Source organism: Apus apus, chromosome 19 (assembly GCF_020740795.1).
Source record: "Apus apus isolate bApuApu2 chromosome 19, bApuApu2.pri.cur, whole genome shotgun sequence".
NCBI classification, from domain to species: domain Eukaryota; kingdom Metazoa; phylum Chordata; class Aves; order Apodiformes; family Apodidae; genus Apus; species Apus apus.
This window is the reverse complement of record NC_067300.1, coordinates 7,173,662-7,192,076: the sequence shown is the minus strand read 5'-3', so window position 1 is coordinate 7,192,076 and position 18,415 is coordinate 7,173,662. Positions and strand designations below refer to the sequence as shown.

General features: G+C 41.2%; 1 protein-coding gene across 3 annotated transcripts in view; it reads left to right on the top strand.

The window, feature by feature from the left end:
- MED27 (mediator complex subunit 27) overlaps window positions 1–16,021 on the top strand; it is an 88,357-nt gene extending 72,336 nt beyond the window's left edge. The window contains exons 6-9 of one of the 3 annotated variants that reach the window (XM_051636751.1): window positions 4,420–4,461; window positions 5,084–5,129; window positions 13,206–13,283; window positions 15,556–16,021. In XM_051636751.1, the coding sequence (XP_051492711.1) occupies window positions 4,420–4,461; window positions 5,084–5,129; window positions 13,206–13,283; window positions 15,556–15,662 (273 nt within the window). In that variant the 3' untranslated portion in view covers window positions 15,663–16,021. The remainder of the gene's footprint in view (window positions 1–4,419; window positions 4,462–5,083; window positions 5,130–13,205; window positions 13,284–15,555) is intronic. The other 2 variants (XM_051636752.1, XM_051636753.1) reach the window with 2 other exon arrangements.
- The last annotated feature ends 2,394 nt before the right edge of the window (window positions 16,022–18,415 follow it).

Below are 18,415 nucleotides of genomic sequence, written 5' to 3'. Positions count from 1 at the left end.
CGCTTTACTTATTGTGCCTGCTGGGAATGAGCGATTACAGTCAATTGCAAACATAGTCCATTCCAATTCCTTCCCTGTCACAACAAATGCTGTTGGGAATGTACTCCAGTGAGGTTTCACCATACCATACTATCTGAGCTTCTCAGTTTCTAGCCTGATAGAAAGAAAAATGCACTGGAGTTCAGAAGAGACACAAAAGAGTATGGAAAAGGGCATCAGCGAGTATCATCTTTACTAGATAACAAAAATATGGAGAACCCTCGGAGTCACAGTAGGAGGTGGTAGTTTTTCCAGTGAACAATTTACACAGTAATTACTGCTTTAGGGGTTAGCTTGTGTATTCCTTGGAAGCATTTAATATTTGTAAACAGCAGCAATAAGATTAAGTAGGTGGTATCACACAATATGGCAGTTTTGAAGCTCCTGTCTTTTCTGGAATCCGTGTTGTAGAAAGGACACTGGGAAAGTTGTGCTTCTTTACGCTTAAATAGCTGAATGAGGATCTATTGAGTCATCCTCCTAACTGCACAAGTCATAAAGCCCTTTAAGGAACAAAAGTGAAATTCAGGGGGGGCATTTCTCCAGGTAGAGAAGCGTTTGGGGCAAAAAAAATATATATTCAGTGGTATTCAGCAATAGAAGAAATGGCCATCGGCAAGAGGCTGAGTGATCACACAGACAGTAAGTGAAAAATGGACTGTGCACAGCAGAGGCCAGTGATTTGCTTGTGGATCAGGGGAGTCATCATTTATCTCTGAAAGTACAACTGTTTTAACAAATGTTGCATTCCTGGGAAGAACAAGGGAAGCAGCAAGTGCAAACAGCAGAGGCGTCGATACTCCTCTGGTCCGTGAGTCAGGCAAGTCTAGAAATAATCCAAGTATGGTTGTTTTTCCTAGTTGTGGAACTGTGCATGGTGGCATGCTAGCATTACACAGGAAAGCTGACATTGCATTATCTGGGTGGCTTTAGCTTGCTGTCTGCTTGTATCTTGTGCTTTGTAGGTTGACAGGTACTTACATTAAAGCTTCACGTGGTTTCTGCTGTACTGGAGTCTAGTTAAATTGGGTACTCCCTCTCAGAGACTTAAATACTTTCAAAACTAAAGTGAAGAAATAAAAGTCTTAAGCTTCCAGTGAGTAAAGACACTACATTCTGGGATTTATTTTCAAGCTTTGCTTATACAGACGAAGAGTCATTGCATTTCTTAAGTGCTTCATGTACTTCTCTAGTGAATTATTCACAAACCCTGCAGAATATGTCTTTGCCAGGTTGCCAGCTGCATAACTTAGACATTTTTGGTGGCACTTTGCAAAAACAATAGGTGAGATCTGGCAGCCTCTGTCATGTCCTGGGTTCTGGATGCTGATAGCTCTGCAGTCTCTCTTGCTTACTGTACTAGCCCATTGCATCCACCACACACTGCTGCATTTTAATTAGCCCTGTGGTTTCAGTGATGGCAGCGTGCCACCCTGAATTTCAAACTCTGGCATTCTCATTGTGCACTGGAATTTAACCACGGATAGTAATTAATTACTCGTGTTGTTCTGATTCCTAAATAAATGAAGCAATGCAGCTCACCCTTGCAGGGCAGGCTTATTGTCAGCTCAGCCATTAGTAGCCCTGGTCTGCCAAGAGAAATAAAAGCGTATTGGGATTTTTTGGCAAAGTGCTGCTCTGCTTTGCTTTGGATGGAGAGACCAAGAACCACCTTGACAGGGCATATTTAGAGTGGGTACTTAGCATTGCTGCCTCACCAGATTCTTATTTTTGCATCCCTTAGACTTAAGAAACAGAAGAGCCTCCACTGAATTACCACGTTAAGGAACCTGGGTTATGTTAATGCTGTGGCTTCATTAATTACCCCATATCAATAAGAAAAGGCAGCTTTTAGCCTCCTAGCGTAAGAGAGGAAAAGAAATAGTAGTATCAAAGGAAAGCTTCAAAGACAGCCAGAGCTGTCTCTCGGGTAATTTCTGATCCCTGCATTCTTTCCACTTCAAAGCTGGATGTGTGTGTGTTTGGGTGAGAGGGGGGTTGAATCCGATTTCTCTAATAAATGTTGGCACCAGACCTGTTTGATATTGGATGCAGGGAACATTCTGATTTGTTATCGCCTTTGAAATCGTTCAGACGACCTTCAGAAAATGGCCTCTTGTTACTTATGCTGGGGGGTGGGTGTGGAGAGTGGGGGCATTGGGAAAAAAAAAAAGCCCCAGTTTAATTCGCATGCAGAGGATGCCCTGAAATTGTGCTTTCAGCAGTTTTTTAGTTATAAATGTGTGTCTTGATTGAAAGTGAAAAGTTGAAGAATAATAGACCTATAACGATGCATTCTTCAATCTGCCTCTGCCTTAATCCTCTGTTTCAGGGGGAAAGGTGGGCAGTCATTTAGGATGTATGCCTGTGGTTGGGGGGGGGGATTTTTAGCTTTTTCTCTTTTTTCTCTTTTTGGTCAACTTGGATAGCATCCTGTCTGTAAGACAGACACTCATTACTTTTTCAGCTTTTCAGTCTTCATGCCAACTAATGAACATGCTGAATCTGTTGGACTCATCTTAATGCAGCATCTGAAGTGGATGGTTTTTTGTTGGGATTTTGTTTTTTTTAGATCTTGGGTCTAACTAGAAGGGATCACATACTTGGTTTGATCACTAGAGATTAGCAAAACCATATGTACATTCCAATTATAGCAACTCTGCAGTCAAAGAAAGCTTTGAGTTACATTAAAACTTTTTTTTTTTAATGCACATTAATATTTTATTTTCAAACGTAGACTTTTCTAATGCAATCCTTCCTTCCTGACAGGCTCTGGTCTATTAGTACACTGTAAATCAAGCTCAGGTCAAAGTCCAGGCTGAACTGCTGCTGGTGGACTCTACAGTGTGAGTGTTGTTGGTGTCACACAGGTTCTTGATCCCACCCTGAGAACCAGTAAATGTACCAAGGTTTGGAGGAATGTGCCTCAGGGTACTTCTGTCTTCATCTAACCCTCAAAAGGCATCAAGACATCAGCTCCCTTTTGTCTTATGACAAGGTCAGCAGTACTAAGCCACAAAATCCTGAAGTGATTTTTAAAGTCTTTGAGATCACCTCCTGTCCAGACTGAGGTCTGGGGACACAAGAGTCACTTCTGTACCAGTAGTTAGAAGAGAGCCACTTAACAGCATTGCTCCTAAAAGAGTGGGAACTTGTAGCATCCTGAATGTTTTTAGCAATCTGAATTAATTTCTTGGGCTCAGCATCCTTCTCCCTCTCATCCTTCACCCCCCTCTAGTATGTTTTACTCACTTCCTATGACTTCCTTTATTTCAGCTAGGACTTGTGGGCACCGAACACAGAATTAAAATTATCAGTTGTGCCTAATAGTAAAGCAGATAAGCCACCAGTGTGGGAAGATGTTTGTCCAGCCATGTTACCAAGCACTAGAGGAGCTGTACCTGCTTCATAAATTCACTCAAAAGATTTTGTTTTGTTTAGACTATGATCCCAGAGGCTGATGCTGTATCAGACATTTTTCCTGTGACAAGTTTTGTGCATATGGAATTGTTGAGTAGTTGGATCTGTAGGAAAAAAAAAATAAGTAATCTGCAAATCTGAGATTGGTGGAAGTTCCTCTTGGTTTTCCCTGATGATTCTCCTTGACAGAATACAAGATATTCCACAGGGCTAGGTTAAAAGAGCATTAGCATGTCATTTGAAATTGCTTAATGTGTGATTAATGTGTGATTTAGCAACCATTTGATTGTTTAACCAGGACAGCCTTAACCTTCTGGTCTCTGAGGCTAATAAAACTTAATTCAGTTGTGTTCTTGGAGTTTGTATTTAATTGAGCACACATTTAAGTCATGGATGTGCACAGTTACTACAACCTTAAATCTCTTTTAGTGTGATTTTTGTCTGCAAATGTAAATGCAGTTTCCTAAGGGATGTTTTATTCAGCCCCAGTAGACCAGTGCTTGGACTTAATTTAGCTAAACGTTCTTTGTGTCGTTTGTAACTGAATCACTTATTCAGACACCAGACAAGCATCAACTTAATAAAAATGCCCTCATTTTAGAAACAGACTGAAGCTGATGAGCATTTTCCACAGATCAGCCACCACCCTATACAAATTAATATTTTCCTTTCTTTTAAAGAGAATGTGTTAATTCCACAAGTCTTGTATATAAATATTTTTTAACTTGCAACTGTGATGAACTATGTTCATTCTTCATTGCAGTACAAAGGAAATCTGAAATATTCATTCCCTGTCTTGGATTGCAACAGGTAGAGGCAGTGGCTCAAAACAGTGAACTGAGAAATGTGTCTCCATAGATCTGTTTGCCTGCTCTTTTAATTTGAACAGCTGCTTATTTTCCTTTTCTCCATAATCACATGCAGTAATATATATATTTATTTATTTTTCCCCCACTGTAGCTTGACATATGGTCTAAATCCAACTATCAAGTTTTTCAAAAGGTAAGTCTCAAATAATTTCTCTCTAAATACTGTGCATAGGAGATATGCAGAGTTTTATTTTAAATGTCTAGGCTCTTATGTAAAATAATTCAGAATTTATTCCTTTGTCATCACAACTTGCAGAGACCAAACAATCATCTGTAGTAATAGAAAACTGAGTAGAAAAGGTGGTCACTTCTGCCGTTACTTAAGTTGGATTTATTTCCCATCACAGTTCCAGTCCATGGTTTGGAGTAGGAAACTGGAGATTATACTCCTCTATTCTTAACATTTCATGAGGAATCTTCCTTAGTTTAAATCTTTTGGGGGAGGAAGGACTGTTTCGGGTTCATTTGGATTTTGTTGTGTTGTTCTCACTGGTTTTGGTTGCCCTCCTCTCCTGAGGGCGTGAGTTTAATAAATCAGTAGAACTTAAATCCCAAAACGAGCTTGGAAATTTTCTCCATGATGCTCTTTTCTGCCTGTTGCTCTTCCTACGAGGGTGTTAAGCAAAAGGAGTGCCTTAGTGACATGACTGCCATCCCAGAAAGTAAGAAAAGACCAACAAAAGAAAGGAAGCAATAAGTATAAAACTATATAAAGAAGAGTATTTAACAAAGATCTATATTTTGCTGTTTTCCAGGGAGGGCAGAAAAGATTTCTCTTTGAAGGCATGTTGTCAAAATGCTGTAAGTCCTGATTGATCTGGGTTTAAATTCTGATTTCCTTACCTTCAAGCCACAGCTCGAGGCGCTTGAGTTGGTTTCCTTTCATCTGCTTCTGGAGGCTGGGTAACAAATGGGGGTCAGGGACTCAAAAGGGCATGAAAGCAGGGGTCAAAATGTGGCATATCAGCTGCATTCGTGCATCTTCCTTCCAGGATTTCAGATGGGAAGATGTTTGACCTATGATATTAACCTGCTAGAGATGAAAGGACAGCTTTTGGGGAGGCTGCTTGCTCTCCATCTCTGCTTTAGCATTAAAGCAAAATTTTGCTGCAGTTGATTCTTCACCTCAGAGATTAGTGGATTAAATATTTTTCTTTCTTTTTTTTTTCTTCCTCAAAAAATCTGTACTGTCAAGTAGGGTAATACAGCAGGAAGTAAACCAGCATAAATCTTAGCAACTTCTTTATCAGCATGCTTTTAAGTAATTTTTAGAATCTAATAAATGTAAGGCTCTGTAATTAAGAGCATCATCTGGATTTCCCTGTGTGTGTGTTCTCTTGTGAGCTCTTTTGGGACTAACAGAGTCTGCTGGTATGTTTTCGTTTAGAATACCTGGTAAGGGTTAAGTCATATTGCCATTGTTTGTGCCAAAATTATAATAAATCTTGAAGTTTTGATTATTCAATTTTAATTGTATATGTGCAGGGTAACAGGGGAGATTAAATGTAGTCTGAATTTAGGGCATGAGGGAGAGGAATGTAGGTCTGTACATTTTTCTGCAGATCCAGGGAATGGCCTTCAGACCAAAAGTGGAAAAGGTCAGTAAGAAAACATGAATTGTCCCTCTCACTGCAGCTGTGTGGCTGCATCATGGATATATGAGAGTCTTTATTCTCCTCCTAATTCTTTAAAACAATGTGATGTCACCTAAATATTAAGTTTCTGTTCTCCAACTCCCTCTCTCTAAGTAATATCAAATGCATTAATATTTACTAAAAAAAACCCCACAAAACAGAAAGAGAAGACTGCAGGAGACTGCCTGTAACCACTTGAACAGCTGTCTGCATTTTTTTTATAGTAGTTTTATGCATTTTGTTCCCAGCTCAGTGTTACCTTGGGCATTTTAATCTCTCTTTGGATCAGTTTTCCACATCCCTTCAGCTGGGGTAATACTTGCTGACTTCACAGGAGCTATTGCTGAATTGGTTGCATGGGACTCTCAGTGTCTTGCAAGAGAAAGGTGATAAAAATGCAAGGTGGTGGTACTTTCTAATCAATAGATTTTGTACTATTGAGCTGACAGTTAAAGAAGTTCAGGCTAGGACCTAAGTCAAGTTTTTCAACAGACAATGGAAAATACTGTGGTTCAGCATGGGAGGCTTTCTCTCTGTGGTACTGTTTGGTTTTCTCTTTATTCTCTGTAGCTGGGCATGTACCCATTTACAATACCCAGGAACAGTGATTTAGCCATGGCAAAATAAAGGAAATAGATAAAATAGTGTTGGAGAAATTATTATACTCTGTTACTAGTCTAGGATCTGTACTGCAGTATCTTCAGAACAACTGGTTTTGTGCCATTGAAAAGTCATCAGTAAATGTGTCAGAGCACACCTGAATGCTCCTGAAGTGGGTTTCTCGTGGCAGTCACCAGGAGCACCACGTGGAAGTGCTGTCCTGAGAAGGAAAAACGTGAATGAGTAGCTGCTCCCAGCGAGGAGGCTGAGTGGCCCTTTCAGCTCTGCTGCCTTGAACCCTGTGAAATCAAATTGTCCCTCTGAAGGACAGGGCTGTTTCTCTTTAAAAGCTGGACTGAGCTTTCCAACTCTGTCTTCAGTGATAATGCAACAACACCTGGAGCTCACAAGCTGCCTGCCCATGGTAGCTGCAGGCCTGTCAAATTCTCACAGGGTTGCAGTGTGGCTTTCTAGGTTAAGGACCAGAGACCTCTGATCTTCAATCTAACCCTGTCAAACAAAGCTAAATTTGTCCTGACTTTTTGTTTGCAAACATTGGCTGTTTCAGCAGCCTTTTCTTTCTCCTTCTGATTAGGCAGAATACCCGAGTGTGTGTAATTTGATGGGGGACAGGCTTCCCGAGGGCCCATTACTGGTAAAGTGTACAGTCATTTTCTGAGTTCCCTGGAGACTCCTTGAATCTGGTCCTGGGGTGAATAAGCTTTATAGGCATTGAATCCACCAGCAGGGTTAGATTCAGAGAATGGACCTGAGAAATAAGAGAAGGAAGGCTGAAAGGGCAAATGCAGAAGGAGCTAAGAAAAGGTTTTTCAGACTTCCACGTTGGTCTGACATTTAAACTCCACAGGAAAGGCAATTGTTTTGATCTTAAACCTCCTTATTTTAACACCTTGCATCTCTTGATCCACTAGTGCAAGAGGAGGAACAGGACAGGAAATATAGAAATATTTGGGGGCTTTAGGCCTTGGTGGGAAGAAGAGGGCTGCAGTGTTACAGGTCATTGTGCAGAAGATTCGTATATATAGATATAAAGTAGAGAATGGTTCAGTTTGCATGCAAAAAAGAGGCAAATAGATGGAATAGTGGAACTGCCAGGAGCGGATCAAAATGAGAGATGGTGTCAAACATAAATTTATCAGGCAGCTCAGTTAAGAGCAGCATAGCTGGTTGTGCTGTGTAGTATGATCAGTTTGGCTGTTTGAGTCCTATGCGTAGGCTTTAAACTCATATCTTTCTTTCTTCTCTCAGACTCCTATTCTTATTCTAATTCACCTAAATGGTCTCTCAGCTGGTCTTGTTTTGGCTCAATACTCTTTTTATCAAGGTTCATTTTCACCTAAATTTTGAGAAGCTCTTTTTCTCCCCAGCTGTTTGTGAGCTCTGAGATCCCAAGGGGGTGGAACTGGGAGGAGGATTTTCCCCACTACAAGGGCACATAAATATTGTAATGTATTAAGATGTATTCGTGTCAATAATCTCAGAATAAAATCACATGCAGGATGAATTCATGCATGAGACAGATCTGGGGCTATTGATGCTGTCTGCTCAAGGAGAGGAGATGGACTCTTCCAGGGTCACCTGCACGTTTGCTCCTTTGCATGATCAGTTCTTGGCTCTGTTCAAAACCCTGTTTAGGTGAAATCAAATCTCTCTGACCCAGCCCAGATAAGCAGAACAAGTGAAATAAAAACTTAAACACTTATTGAGCTCCGGAAACAACTGATAAATCCTGTGCTTCAGAAAATTCCAGTTGTGCTTTAGTGAACTGGGAGTGGGGAAAGGGGTGTGGAGGAATTGTGTGCAGCTCAGCAGTGCCTGTTTGTAGAGTCACCATCTATCATGCTCCTTCTGAGCACCTCTTGGGCACCAGGTTCTGTGCACCAGATTCCCTCCAGAGAGCAGATGGAGTAATGGGAATCCTTGGAAGTGAGCAAAGGCCCTGCTGCAGCTTTCCATGCTGTGATCATCCTCCAAAACTCATTGCCACAGGCTGCTGTTAAGGCTGTGAACTGAGCAGGGCTTAAAAAAATAATAATTTAAAAACTTTCAGGGGATTTAGAGAAACCCTTTATATTAGATGGAGTTGTCAATGCTGTACTGGAGGGAATGAGCCAGTAAGTTAAGTGGCAGAGAAAGTCAGGACTCTTAAAGGAAGCTTTGCACCTACGTTTGAAAAGCAAATTTACTGGCAGTGAGATACTGAAGCTCTCTCCTTCTTCTACTATTGTAATTTAATTGTGTGATGTTTGTATTTTTGTGGTTTAGTTTTTATGCCAGGTATAGCTTCACACATCCATGGAACATACCTAGTCAGTGGTGGAGCAAAGCTGTACCATAGGTCTTGGCTTTTGTGCTTCATCTTCCAGTTAGAGGAAGCACTTGTTCAGGGGATGTTTTGTTTTCATGCCTTTTTTTAATTTGTTTTTTGTTCATTAATGAATTTTCAGCTTTGGGAATGCTATCTGACTAATGAGTGTTGTCAAGGCCCAATAATGCCATTTTTTGGATGTGTCACCTTTGAAAAGCACATTTCAGTAAAGAAATGCCCTAGAAATGACTGGTGTGAGTTTGGTTGAGGCAAATAACAGGAATTTTGTTTTCTGCTCATCTCTGGGTGTTGGTCTCATGAGCTCTTTCTAATTTACCAAGCAGAGAAACTGAGCAGGGATCAGGAGTCCAGGTCTCCCTGCTCCCTTGCTGGGGCCTGGTTCTTCATCAAAAGTAAGAAGACCATAGGATTTAATTTGCAGAAAGGTTAGGTTTGATCCAGTATCAGTTTGGTTAGTATTCCTGATGTACACAGTGCCCTTGAGGAGGGAGCAGAGATGCATTTAAAAAGTACATGGTTATAGTCAACTTGAATTTGGAAGCAAAAAGGAGAATAAATATAATATCTCAGGCAATATAATTAGCAAGAAGGGAAGTTTCCTTGTTCTGAGTCTCTTTGCCAGAGTTCTTGGTGGTTTTTTTCCATGTAACTTGAAGTCTTTCTTGCTCTGTCTCAAAGTGCTTAGTTAAACAGTAGCTATTTTATTTAGCAAAATGATGCTTCAGGAGATTGCCTTGTCTTGCCTTATTTTCCCAACAAAAATTCCAAGTGCTTTTCAATATATGAACTGTGAAATATTGAGCTTTTCTGCGAGATCTCTCAAAAATCTATTTTGAGGGCCAGAGCAACAGCTATCCCAATCAATGTGTGCTCTTTGGAATATGTTCCCATATCAGAAGAGGTAGAAGAATTGGAAAGTGACCAATAATGTAGCAGTAGGTCAGGTAGAGCCATAAAAGTGGCGTTAATAAAATAAATGTACAAAATGTCATCCTACACCCAGAATGCATTAGTTTGTGATTCCAACTTGGCTGGAAGAAAAAGTGTGTCCCTTAAGTGAGCTGGTGCATATGCAGTTTGTTTTGCTTTGCTTTGCTGTGAAATCGTATTGCCATTAGTAAAGCTGGGTATTGATCTTTTCTTTTTTCTTTTTTTTTTTAATCTTGGCCAGTTTTTGCTTTCTCTCATCACCTCTTTATCTTGGGGGTTTAACTCTTTATTTGCTCCCATTCTCTGGCCACTTCACTTGCCCAGCTCTTTTCTCTTCTTTCCTGGCTTGGGGGGGAGGTCGTTCCCCTGCTCCTCTTCCTCAGATTTGACACCCACTTTAATCTTTTTTAGAAGCACATTATCAGGCACTTGCTTATGGTAGAAATCATCTCCTTTTTATTCAGCAACCATTTATTAGTGTTCTAGCAATTCTGGGCTGCCTTTTATCTCCCTGTGGAATCTCATTAGCTTTACTTTACAATAGGAACAGCATATGTGCAACTTTGCCAAAGTGGCCAGTCAATTTACATTTGTTAATAGCAGTATTTTTTTTTATTTTTTTTTTAAGCAACTTTTTCCTGTGCCAAGAGAAAACAACTTTGTTGTTCAGGGGGGGGGAAAAAATACAGTTTGTTAGAAGTAGAAATACAGCAGAAGGAGAGAGGCTGCTCATAAATATTTTCAGAGCTTTCTATGCTTTGACATGTCTGGTACTATCCTATAAAAGCACCATCTTAAAAGCAAAAAATTCACATAGCTAGTAGGGCTCAGAGTCATTTCTGCACCCTACAGGAGATGTGTTTAAAAGAAACAACTGATCTGAGTGATGCTGTGCTATGAATGCACTGTTCATCATGTCATTTCTAATATATATATTTTTAATATGGTTACGTATCATAGAATCATAGGATGCCAGGTTGGAAGGGACCTCAAGGATCATCTGGTCCAACCTTTCTAGGTACTACTATAATTTATATGAGATGGCTCAGCCAACACTGTCAAGCTGAGACTTAAAGCTGTCCATTGGAATCTACCACTTCCCTTGGGAAACTATTCCAATGTTTGATTGTCCTCCTGGGGAAAAATTTATCTCTTGTGTCCAGTCGGAATCTCAACTCATCGTGGTGTCATCAGCAATCTTCATCAGGGTGCTCTTGATCCCAACGTCCAGGTCACTTATGAAGGTGTTAACCAGCATATAAATGACCCAAGAAGGCTGAGAGGTCCCTTCTCTGGTTATTTTTACAAACTCACCAGCATGTGCAGGGTCCCAAAGGTTTTCCCTTCCAAGTGTCAGAATCACATGTCCTTGTTCACGCTGAAGGGAGCTGCTTTTGGAGTTGTGCACAAGTGGTGGGGAGCAGGATCTGCTTCTAAAACTGTCTTAGAACTTAAAACTGGATTGAGTGTAGGACAGACTGATGTGAGGTAGTGCTCTGCGGAGGAAGTTTGTGGTGTGAATTAGAGCCTGTCTATACATGGATTTATTCAGGAATGGATCTTTCAGTTTCACCTCCCTGAATAGCTTCAAGCTTGAGACTCTCTTTCTGCAGGGAAAGCTGGAATCCTTCAGCACGATCCATATTGCTGAATTAGACTAAGTACAAATCAGGGACAAATGGAGTTAGCTGGGAGTAGCAATTGTAATTCCATTTCACACTTTATCTTACTCATCATTTACTTTAGTATGTAGACAAGCCATGGGAAATACATAAACAAGCCCTGAGAAGAGCTGAACTTCTCCAGGTTAAAACTAGAAAATACGATTTCATCATTAACTAGAAAATCAGGTAGTCTGTTGAAAGCTTTGATATTACTAATGAGGACCATGAATAGATTTATGAGTTACAATGTGTGAAAGAGCTCTCAGGGTTGTGTTGCCTTGAGTTCTTTGTTAGTCCAGCCAAGAATTTCTGCATCAAGCCTAGAACTTCTGAGAAGCAGCAAGATGTTGGCTGTGCTAACATCTGAGGAACCTGACAGGCTGAATACTGGTAGTGAATTGTATCAAAGCTGTCAGAAACTTGCCCCTTCCAGAATCTTTTAAAAATGGCAGTGATTTATTTTTATTTTTTTAAAGCAAAAAAAAAAAAAATCTCAAAGCATTGGTTGGTTTTCCTGATTTTATTTTTTTAATTATTCTTGTTATTATAAATATACATTTTTGTGTGTATTGTCTAGCTGTAATTCCCAGATGTAAGGTGGGGTTATGGCTCTGTCTGGGGAATTAAAAAGCTTTCAATCAGAAATCTTTTACTAATGCAAGTATTTATGAACCATAATCATATTAATTGATTCCTGGTTTCAGAGGAAATGAAACTGAGAGCTCAATTCCTATTTGTTCAACAAAAGCAACCTGAAATGGGACTATACAAGAGTTAAATACTTTAAGTTTTTTCCATTAAAAAATGGAGAGAATATACTCTTTTTTCTATAAAAATGCAGTTTCAGTTCAGAGTACTTCATCCAATTGAAAGAAGGACAAGGGGGGTGTTTTTTTGGCTGTGAAAGTGTTGTTTTTTTCCCCTAAAACCAAAACTTTGGGGGTTGGATTTTGGGGTGGTTTTTTTTTTAAGTCTTAACCACTGTTCTTACACATTAGTCTTCCAGAATTTAAATAGGTACATTCTTGACAATGTTACTCATTTTGTTGAGCAAATCATAGATTAAAGGAATATATTATCTAAAAAATAAATATTACCAGAGAAAAAATGGAAACACGTTAAGAGAAAACCAAAGTGCTTTCCCATGACATGATTTGTTTAGTGACTTTGCTTGTTTCTGATTTCATGGAATACTTGGGATTTCATCACAGGAGCACAGGTTGTGCTCTGATGCTGTGGGCATTTGAAAGTTAGGCAAATTATTTACTGTGGATGCTTTTATGTGGTACATAATGTCTTTATTTTTTCCTTTTGACAACTGGGTTGGCAGTGGGAAAGCAAAGCACGTTGGTCAGAGCTGGACACCTTTCCTCATTGCTTGGCTCACAGGAGCTACAAGTCCAGGTTCTTTTCCCAGCACTATCAGCTTTGATCTTTGTGAACTTCCCAAAGAGTGTTGTGTCCTGTGTGCACACAGAGTGATTTATCATGATTCCTTCATGACTCTTGTATGAAGTTGGCAGAAGGGACTGGAAGCTAACTAAAAATTACCCCAAATTACTTGGAGAATGTTTTCACAGTTGTGTAATCCTTGGTTTGCTACTTCCCCATGGAATTTATCCTGTTTTCCTGCAGATGAACAGTGCTTGGTGTGAAATACAGCATGAATAACTGGATGTTCTCCCTTGCTCTGCTGCAGGTGACAGATCATGCGACCACTGCTCTGTTGCACTACCAGCTGCCTCAAATGCCAGATGTGGTGGTCAGATCTTTCATGGTAAGTGTTTTGGAAAATACCTTTTTCCAGGTAGATTGCAGCATGCTTTCAGTGAGTGACATCAAGCAGTGGTGCAGCAGTTGTAATTCTTTGATACCTGGACAAGGATGAAGAGCTGCTTCGCATTTCCCTGGGGTAATTGGGTTTGGAAGACTGAGCTGTATTCAGTTCTTCTGTCCCAGGTCTCAGTATTTGTTTGATGATTCCTAATTGCAAAGCTACTCTGGGTCACCTCTAAAGACAGTTGGAAAAACTCTCTCAGCCCAAATCTGTGCTGTGGTCCAGCCCTTTCACACTGTTCACACTGAGCAAGGAGCTGAGTTCTGGATGTAGAAAGTCTGCCCCACTCAGAGTTCCCCAGGAAGAGGGAACTTCCAGGTAGTGTGTTACAGCTGAGGCGGGTGAGAGTTGCTCAGTATGGGAATTGATAAGAGTTATGGGAGAAGGATGGGAAGGAGGAACATGACTGGGAAAAGTCCATTTTGCTGTATCCACTCTCAGTCCCAGCTCTGTTCCTGAGGAACTGCATATGCTCACCCAGCAGGTGAGTGTGTAAGATGAATTCTGGCAGTGCAGGTTCTTGCAGTTCTCTCAGCTGCACTTGGAGCCCTTTGGGAGAGTTTTCTCTGCTCTCCAGACTTTTCCCTTCCATTACCTTATCCTTTCACCTGGATCAATGTAACTGAGACTTCTGAAGACAAATATCTAATTTTGCCATTCCCAGTCTTTAAGTGTGTGCAGTAGCCTTGTGTCTTTGATGTCTTTAATTTCCACTGTGTAAGTTCAGCTCAGTCAGACTTTCTCACCTGCTGTGCTGGTTTGTTTATTTAATAAAAAGGCCGCTAAGGTGAGAGATTTAGAAAGGTCTCTTCTCTTGGAGTGCATCTTAAAAAAATAGGTTTTCAAAAGGTGAAAGCAGCTCTTCGTGGTCAAATCCATGTTTCAACATGTTTCTGAAAATGAATGTTTAATAGAACGGGTAGCAGGTTTGTTTAAGCCATGGGCCTGCCTTATTGATTTGATAAAACACTGCTAAAACTTCTAACAAAGCAAAACCAGACGTGCAGCTCAAGTGTCAATACGTTGGTCCCCTCACATGTCAGCTGTGCAATCCACATGGCAGGATGTGGTGAAGCCTTCATTTTCTGATGGGAATGAAGAACGCAGGGCTTGGCTTTTTTTTCACTTTGAGCAGATGTCTCAAGTGCACAATTTAACTTCGTTTACCTGGGTTTTGTATGATGGTTCAGAAAATTCGATTTCTCTGTAGTGCAAGTGAAGCCCATCCAAGCTGAAGTAAATAACAGCAATTTACTTGTAGTGTTCTGTTGCCCTTGTCCCCATATTTTCTGCTAAACCCAGAGAAGATCTAGTTCTTTTGGAGGAGAGTTATTGACGGCCAAAGGTTTGGTTGCTATAGAGAAGGCTCTGATGAAGATGGAAGGATTTGTTTCAATAAACTCAGCTGACCTCTTCTTCAGAGAACAATTTTCTCTTATCGATATAATTCAACAGGACTTTAAATGACAAGATTCATGTGCATCCTTCATGGCATTAATCTGCTGGTCTAGGTGGTTTTTTAGTGGTGCATCTCCTGGAGTTGGGAATGGGGTTGTGTAATGCTCTTTGCTATGGGTGACGAGAGGAACAATTCACTTTAGGAGTGGGAATTTTACCTGGGAACACCTAGGCTTGCTCTGTGTTGTTCATCACTAGCCATATATATATATAAAATTCGGTGTAATCAGATTTCAAATGGTACAGTATTTTTATGACCAATGAGTATTGATCTTCAAATTGCATTAGAGAGGAAGTTAGTTAGCTTGCTGTGAAAGTCCTTCTATCTTCAGCCCGTTGCACTGGGATTGCAGCAGGGGTGTGATAGATGATCACAGGAAGAGAAAACCAATATTCAGTGGAAGAAGGTACCCATCAGGAATAATTATATTCCAGTAAAAATATGAGTGTTGCAGTCCTTGTCTTCTGTCGTGATTCTCTAGCTGTGACTCCCTCCTGCTCAGAGTGCAGGAGTTTCTATCAACAAATCTGCTTAAGTGACTAAAACAGCAAAAGATGATTAATAAAGTGGGAATTCAGCTTCACAGTGACCTTGTAATCTTGGGCATGTTTCTGTTGATAAAATCACCGTGTCCCTCGCTGGGGCCTCGCCAAGGTACATCCCCTGTCCTTGCTGGTGCTGTTTGACAAGAATGATGACAAAGGGGAACATCCATACCCAATTTTCCTAATTTCTCTCCCTTTTTCCTTTCAGACCTGGTTAAGAAGTTACATAAAGCTGTTCCAGGCTCCGTGCCAGCGCTGCGGGAAGTTTCTGCAGGATGGTCTGCCCCCCACCTGGAGGGATTTCCGAACCCTTGAAGCTTTTCATGACACTTGCAGGCAGTAGCAGCCCAGCCATTGGTCACCAGGAGGGGACAGGTTGGAAAGAGAGCTGAGGGCTTAAAAGGTCGTTCCATTCCTCATCCTGTACTAAGCAGTGAGGTTGCACTAATATATTTGACTATTTAAAAAGCCATCAGTCTGCAAGGTACCAGTGTGTTTTGAATGGTAAGAGCTGGGTGTGATCACTTGGTGCCTCTGAGCTGAAATGGTGTGTCTGGGGAGATCCGACTGTAATAACCATTCTTCTAAACCTTAATGAAGAGAACTCAGTACAGTTTGTGTTTTGTGACAGTCGAATACTTTTATAAGCTTGAAATAAATTTTGTATTCCTGAATTTGTGCTGTTTGTTTCTTTGTTTGAGCAACAAAATCCTTGGGTTTGGTGTGGAGTTTTCAACGCTGCTCTTTTCTTGAGAAAAACTGGAAACATGTAAAGATGCAAGTTGGTGTGATGGGGGTGGTTGTTGTTGCAAGGCTGCTTCTCTGAGTGCTGGTCTTTTTCTGGAAGAGATGATGGTATTGATTAAACATGGAATTTCAAAGGCATGTGGCAGCTTGGAAGATGCAACGTACTTTGGAAGGTGGGGGGAAACAGATGTTTCCCTTTGCTAAAATTGTCATGAAAAATGTGAGCAAAATCTGCATGTATTCAGTGGTTAGAAAATGTGTGATGAGCAGTGACAGTGTGTGTAATTCGTCATGTTTTAGGACTGAAAGTAGTAAAATAATTCAGCCCTCAAGGTTCTGCAGCACAGACACATGCAGCACGTTTCCTGAATCATTTACCATTTACATGCAACACGCCAGGAAAGAGCAAGATCCCTCCCAGAAATCCTTGCACTTGGAATGGGTGGGAGTGCTCAGCTCCTACCAGCACCACCCAAAGACAGGGGAGGTCCAGGGGCTTCTCACAGCTGGGTGCTGCTCCGTGGCCTGGGGCTGTAGCAGGTAAGTGTCTTCTCTGGTGCTTTCTTGAGGTTGGTACTTTCCTCTGTCATCTCCTGATGGCCAATTTGATTAATTCAGCTGTCATGCCCACTGATGCACCTTTGTTTCCTTTACAAGCCACAGAGGCTTTGGTGGTAAGAATCACAGACTGGTTTGGGTTGGAAGGGACCTTGAAGATCATCCAGATCCAACCCCCTGCATGGGCAGGGACACCTCCCACCAGACCAGGCTGCTCCAAGCCCCATCCAACCTGGCCTTGAGCACTTCCAGGGATGGGGCAGCCACAGCTTCCCTGGGCAACCTGGGCCAGGGTCTCACCATCCTGATAGTGAAGAATTTCCTCCTAATGTCTCACCTAAATCTCCCCTCTGCCAGTTTCAATCCATTACCCCTCTTCTTCTCACTACAAGCCCTTGTCAGAATTCCCTCCCCAGCTTTCCTGTAGGCCCCCAATAAGCTCACTTGTGGGAGCTGGTGAAGGGAGATCTGGAGAAGCTTGGTCACTTGTGCTGCAGACTGATTTCTGAGGTTCCTTCTGTATGAGAAGCTTCTGTTGCAGAAGGAAAAGCCACCCCTCTCAAAGGGCTTTGGTGGTGGCAGTTGGTTTGGTTTGGTTTTGCAGGTAATGTTGAATTAAATTAATCACATTTAATAAAACAGAAGAGGGCAGGGGAGACCGAAAAACAGGGCAGGAGGGGGTGGGACTGTTCACTGCAGCTGGTTGAAGGTGTTCAGAGACTTTTAAAGAACTTGTTTAATTTGGACCTATGGCATTTGTGGAACAGCCCATTTCATGGCTGTGGAAACTAAAAATTGAAGGAAGCTGAGTATCACCCTTTACTTGTCTGGTACTAGATGAACTGTTTGCTGGTAGTATAAAAGACTGAGCTCCCAGGACAGCAGCTCTGGCCTGCAGGGTCAGCATGAGAGGTGGGAAATTCATCTCTCTAGGTTTAGAAATCCATGCAAGACTGGCTTGTATTAAAAAAAAAAGAGGAACTTGGAGAAAAAAAAAGACTTGTTTATTACTTCCTGGGGAGGCACAGCATTGTGTGTTCAGAATGAATGTGTATTTGCTTGAGGATGTTACTGAGATTTTAGCCTCTTTTTAAACTTTTTTTCTTTTTTTTCCCCTCAATCACCAAACAGAACTGTGCCCAGAGCAGGGGGATAATGGCAGTTTCAAGTCCAACTGCTGTTGAATTACCTAATGAAACCTTGTCGTGCTGGTATTTGACCCAGGCAGCCTTCTCAGTACAAAGATCACCCAAGTCAGAACAATGTGTGCATCTCAGATGAGAGGGAGCCTTGTAAATAAGCAGCCCTGCAATCCTTCCTGCTACTGTACTAATTAGAAGGTGTGGGTTTCTGATAGTGTAAGCATTTTATTTTGTTAATAAAAAGGTCATAATACAGTATCCAACCTGCTTTAGGCATTGCTGTCTGCCCCGTTCTGGTTTTATTGCTTCAATAATGGTGTGGAAAGCAAATCCTGAAGTTCACAGTGTATTGTGGAATCATGTCTTGGCACTTGGAGGTAATTAGTTGCAGAAAACAGCACCAGCCAGTCTCTGTGTTAATTGAGCCTAAAATTTTAAACCTGTAATTGGCCAGCCTGATGGAGAGTTGTAAAATTCACTGTAGGTACCTCCCTACAAAAATAATTGTCTTGCAGAAGTGCAGGGCAGACCTGTTTGTCACATTCCTTCCCTCAGGAAGCAGTGGTCAGAGGGAACCTTCCCCCTTTAGAGGCCCTGCGAGAAACAGGGATTTCTATCCCT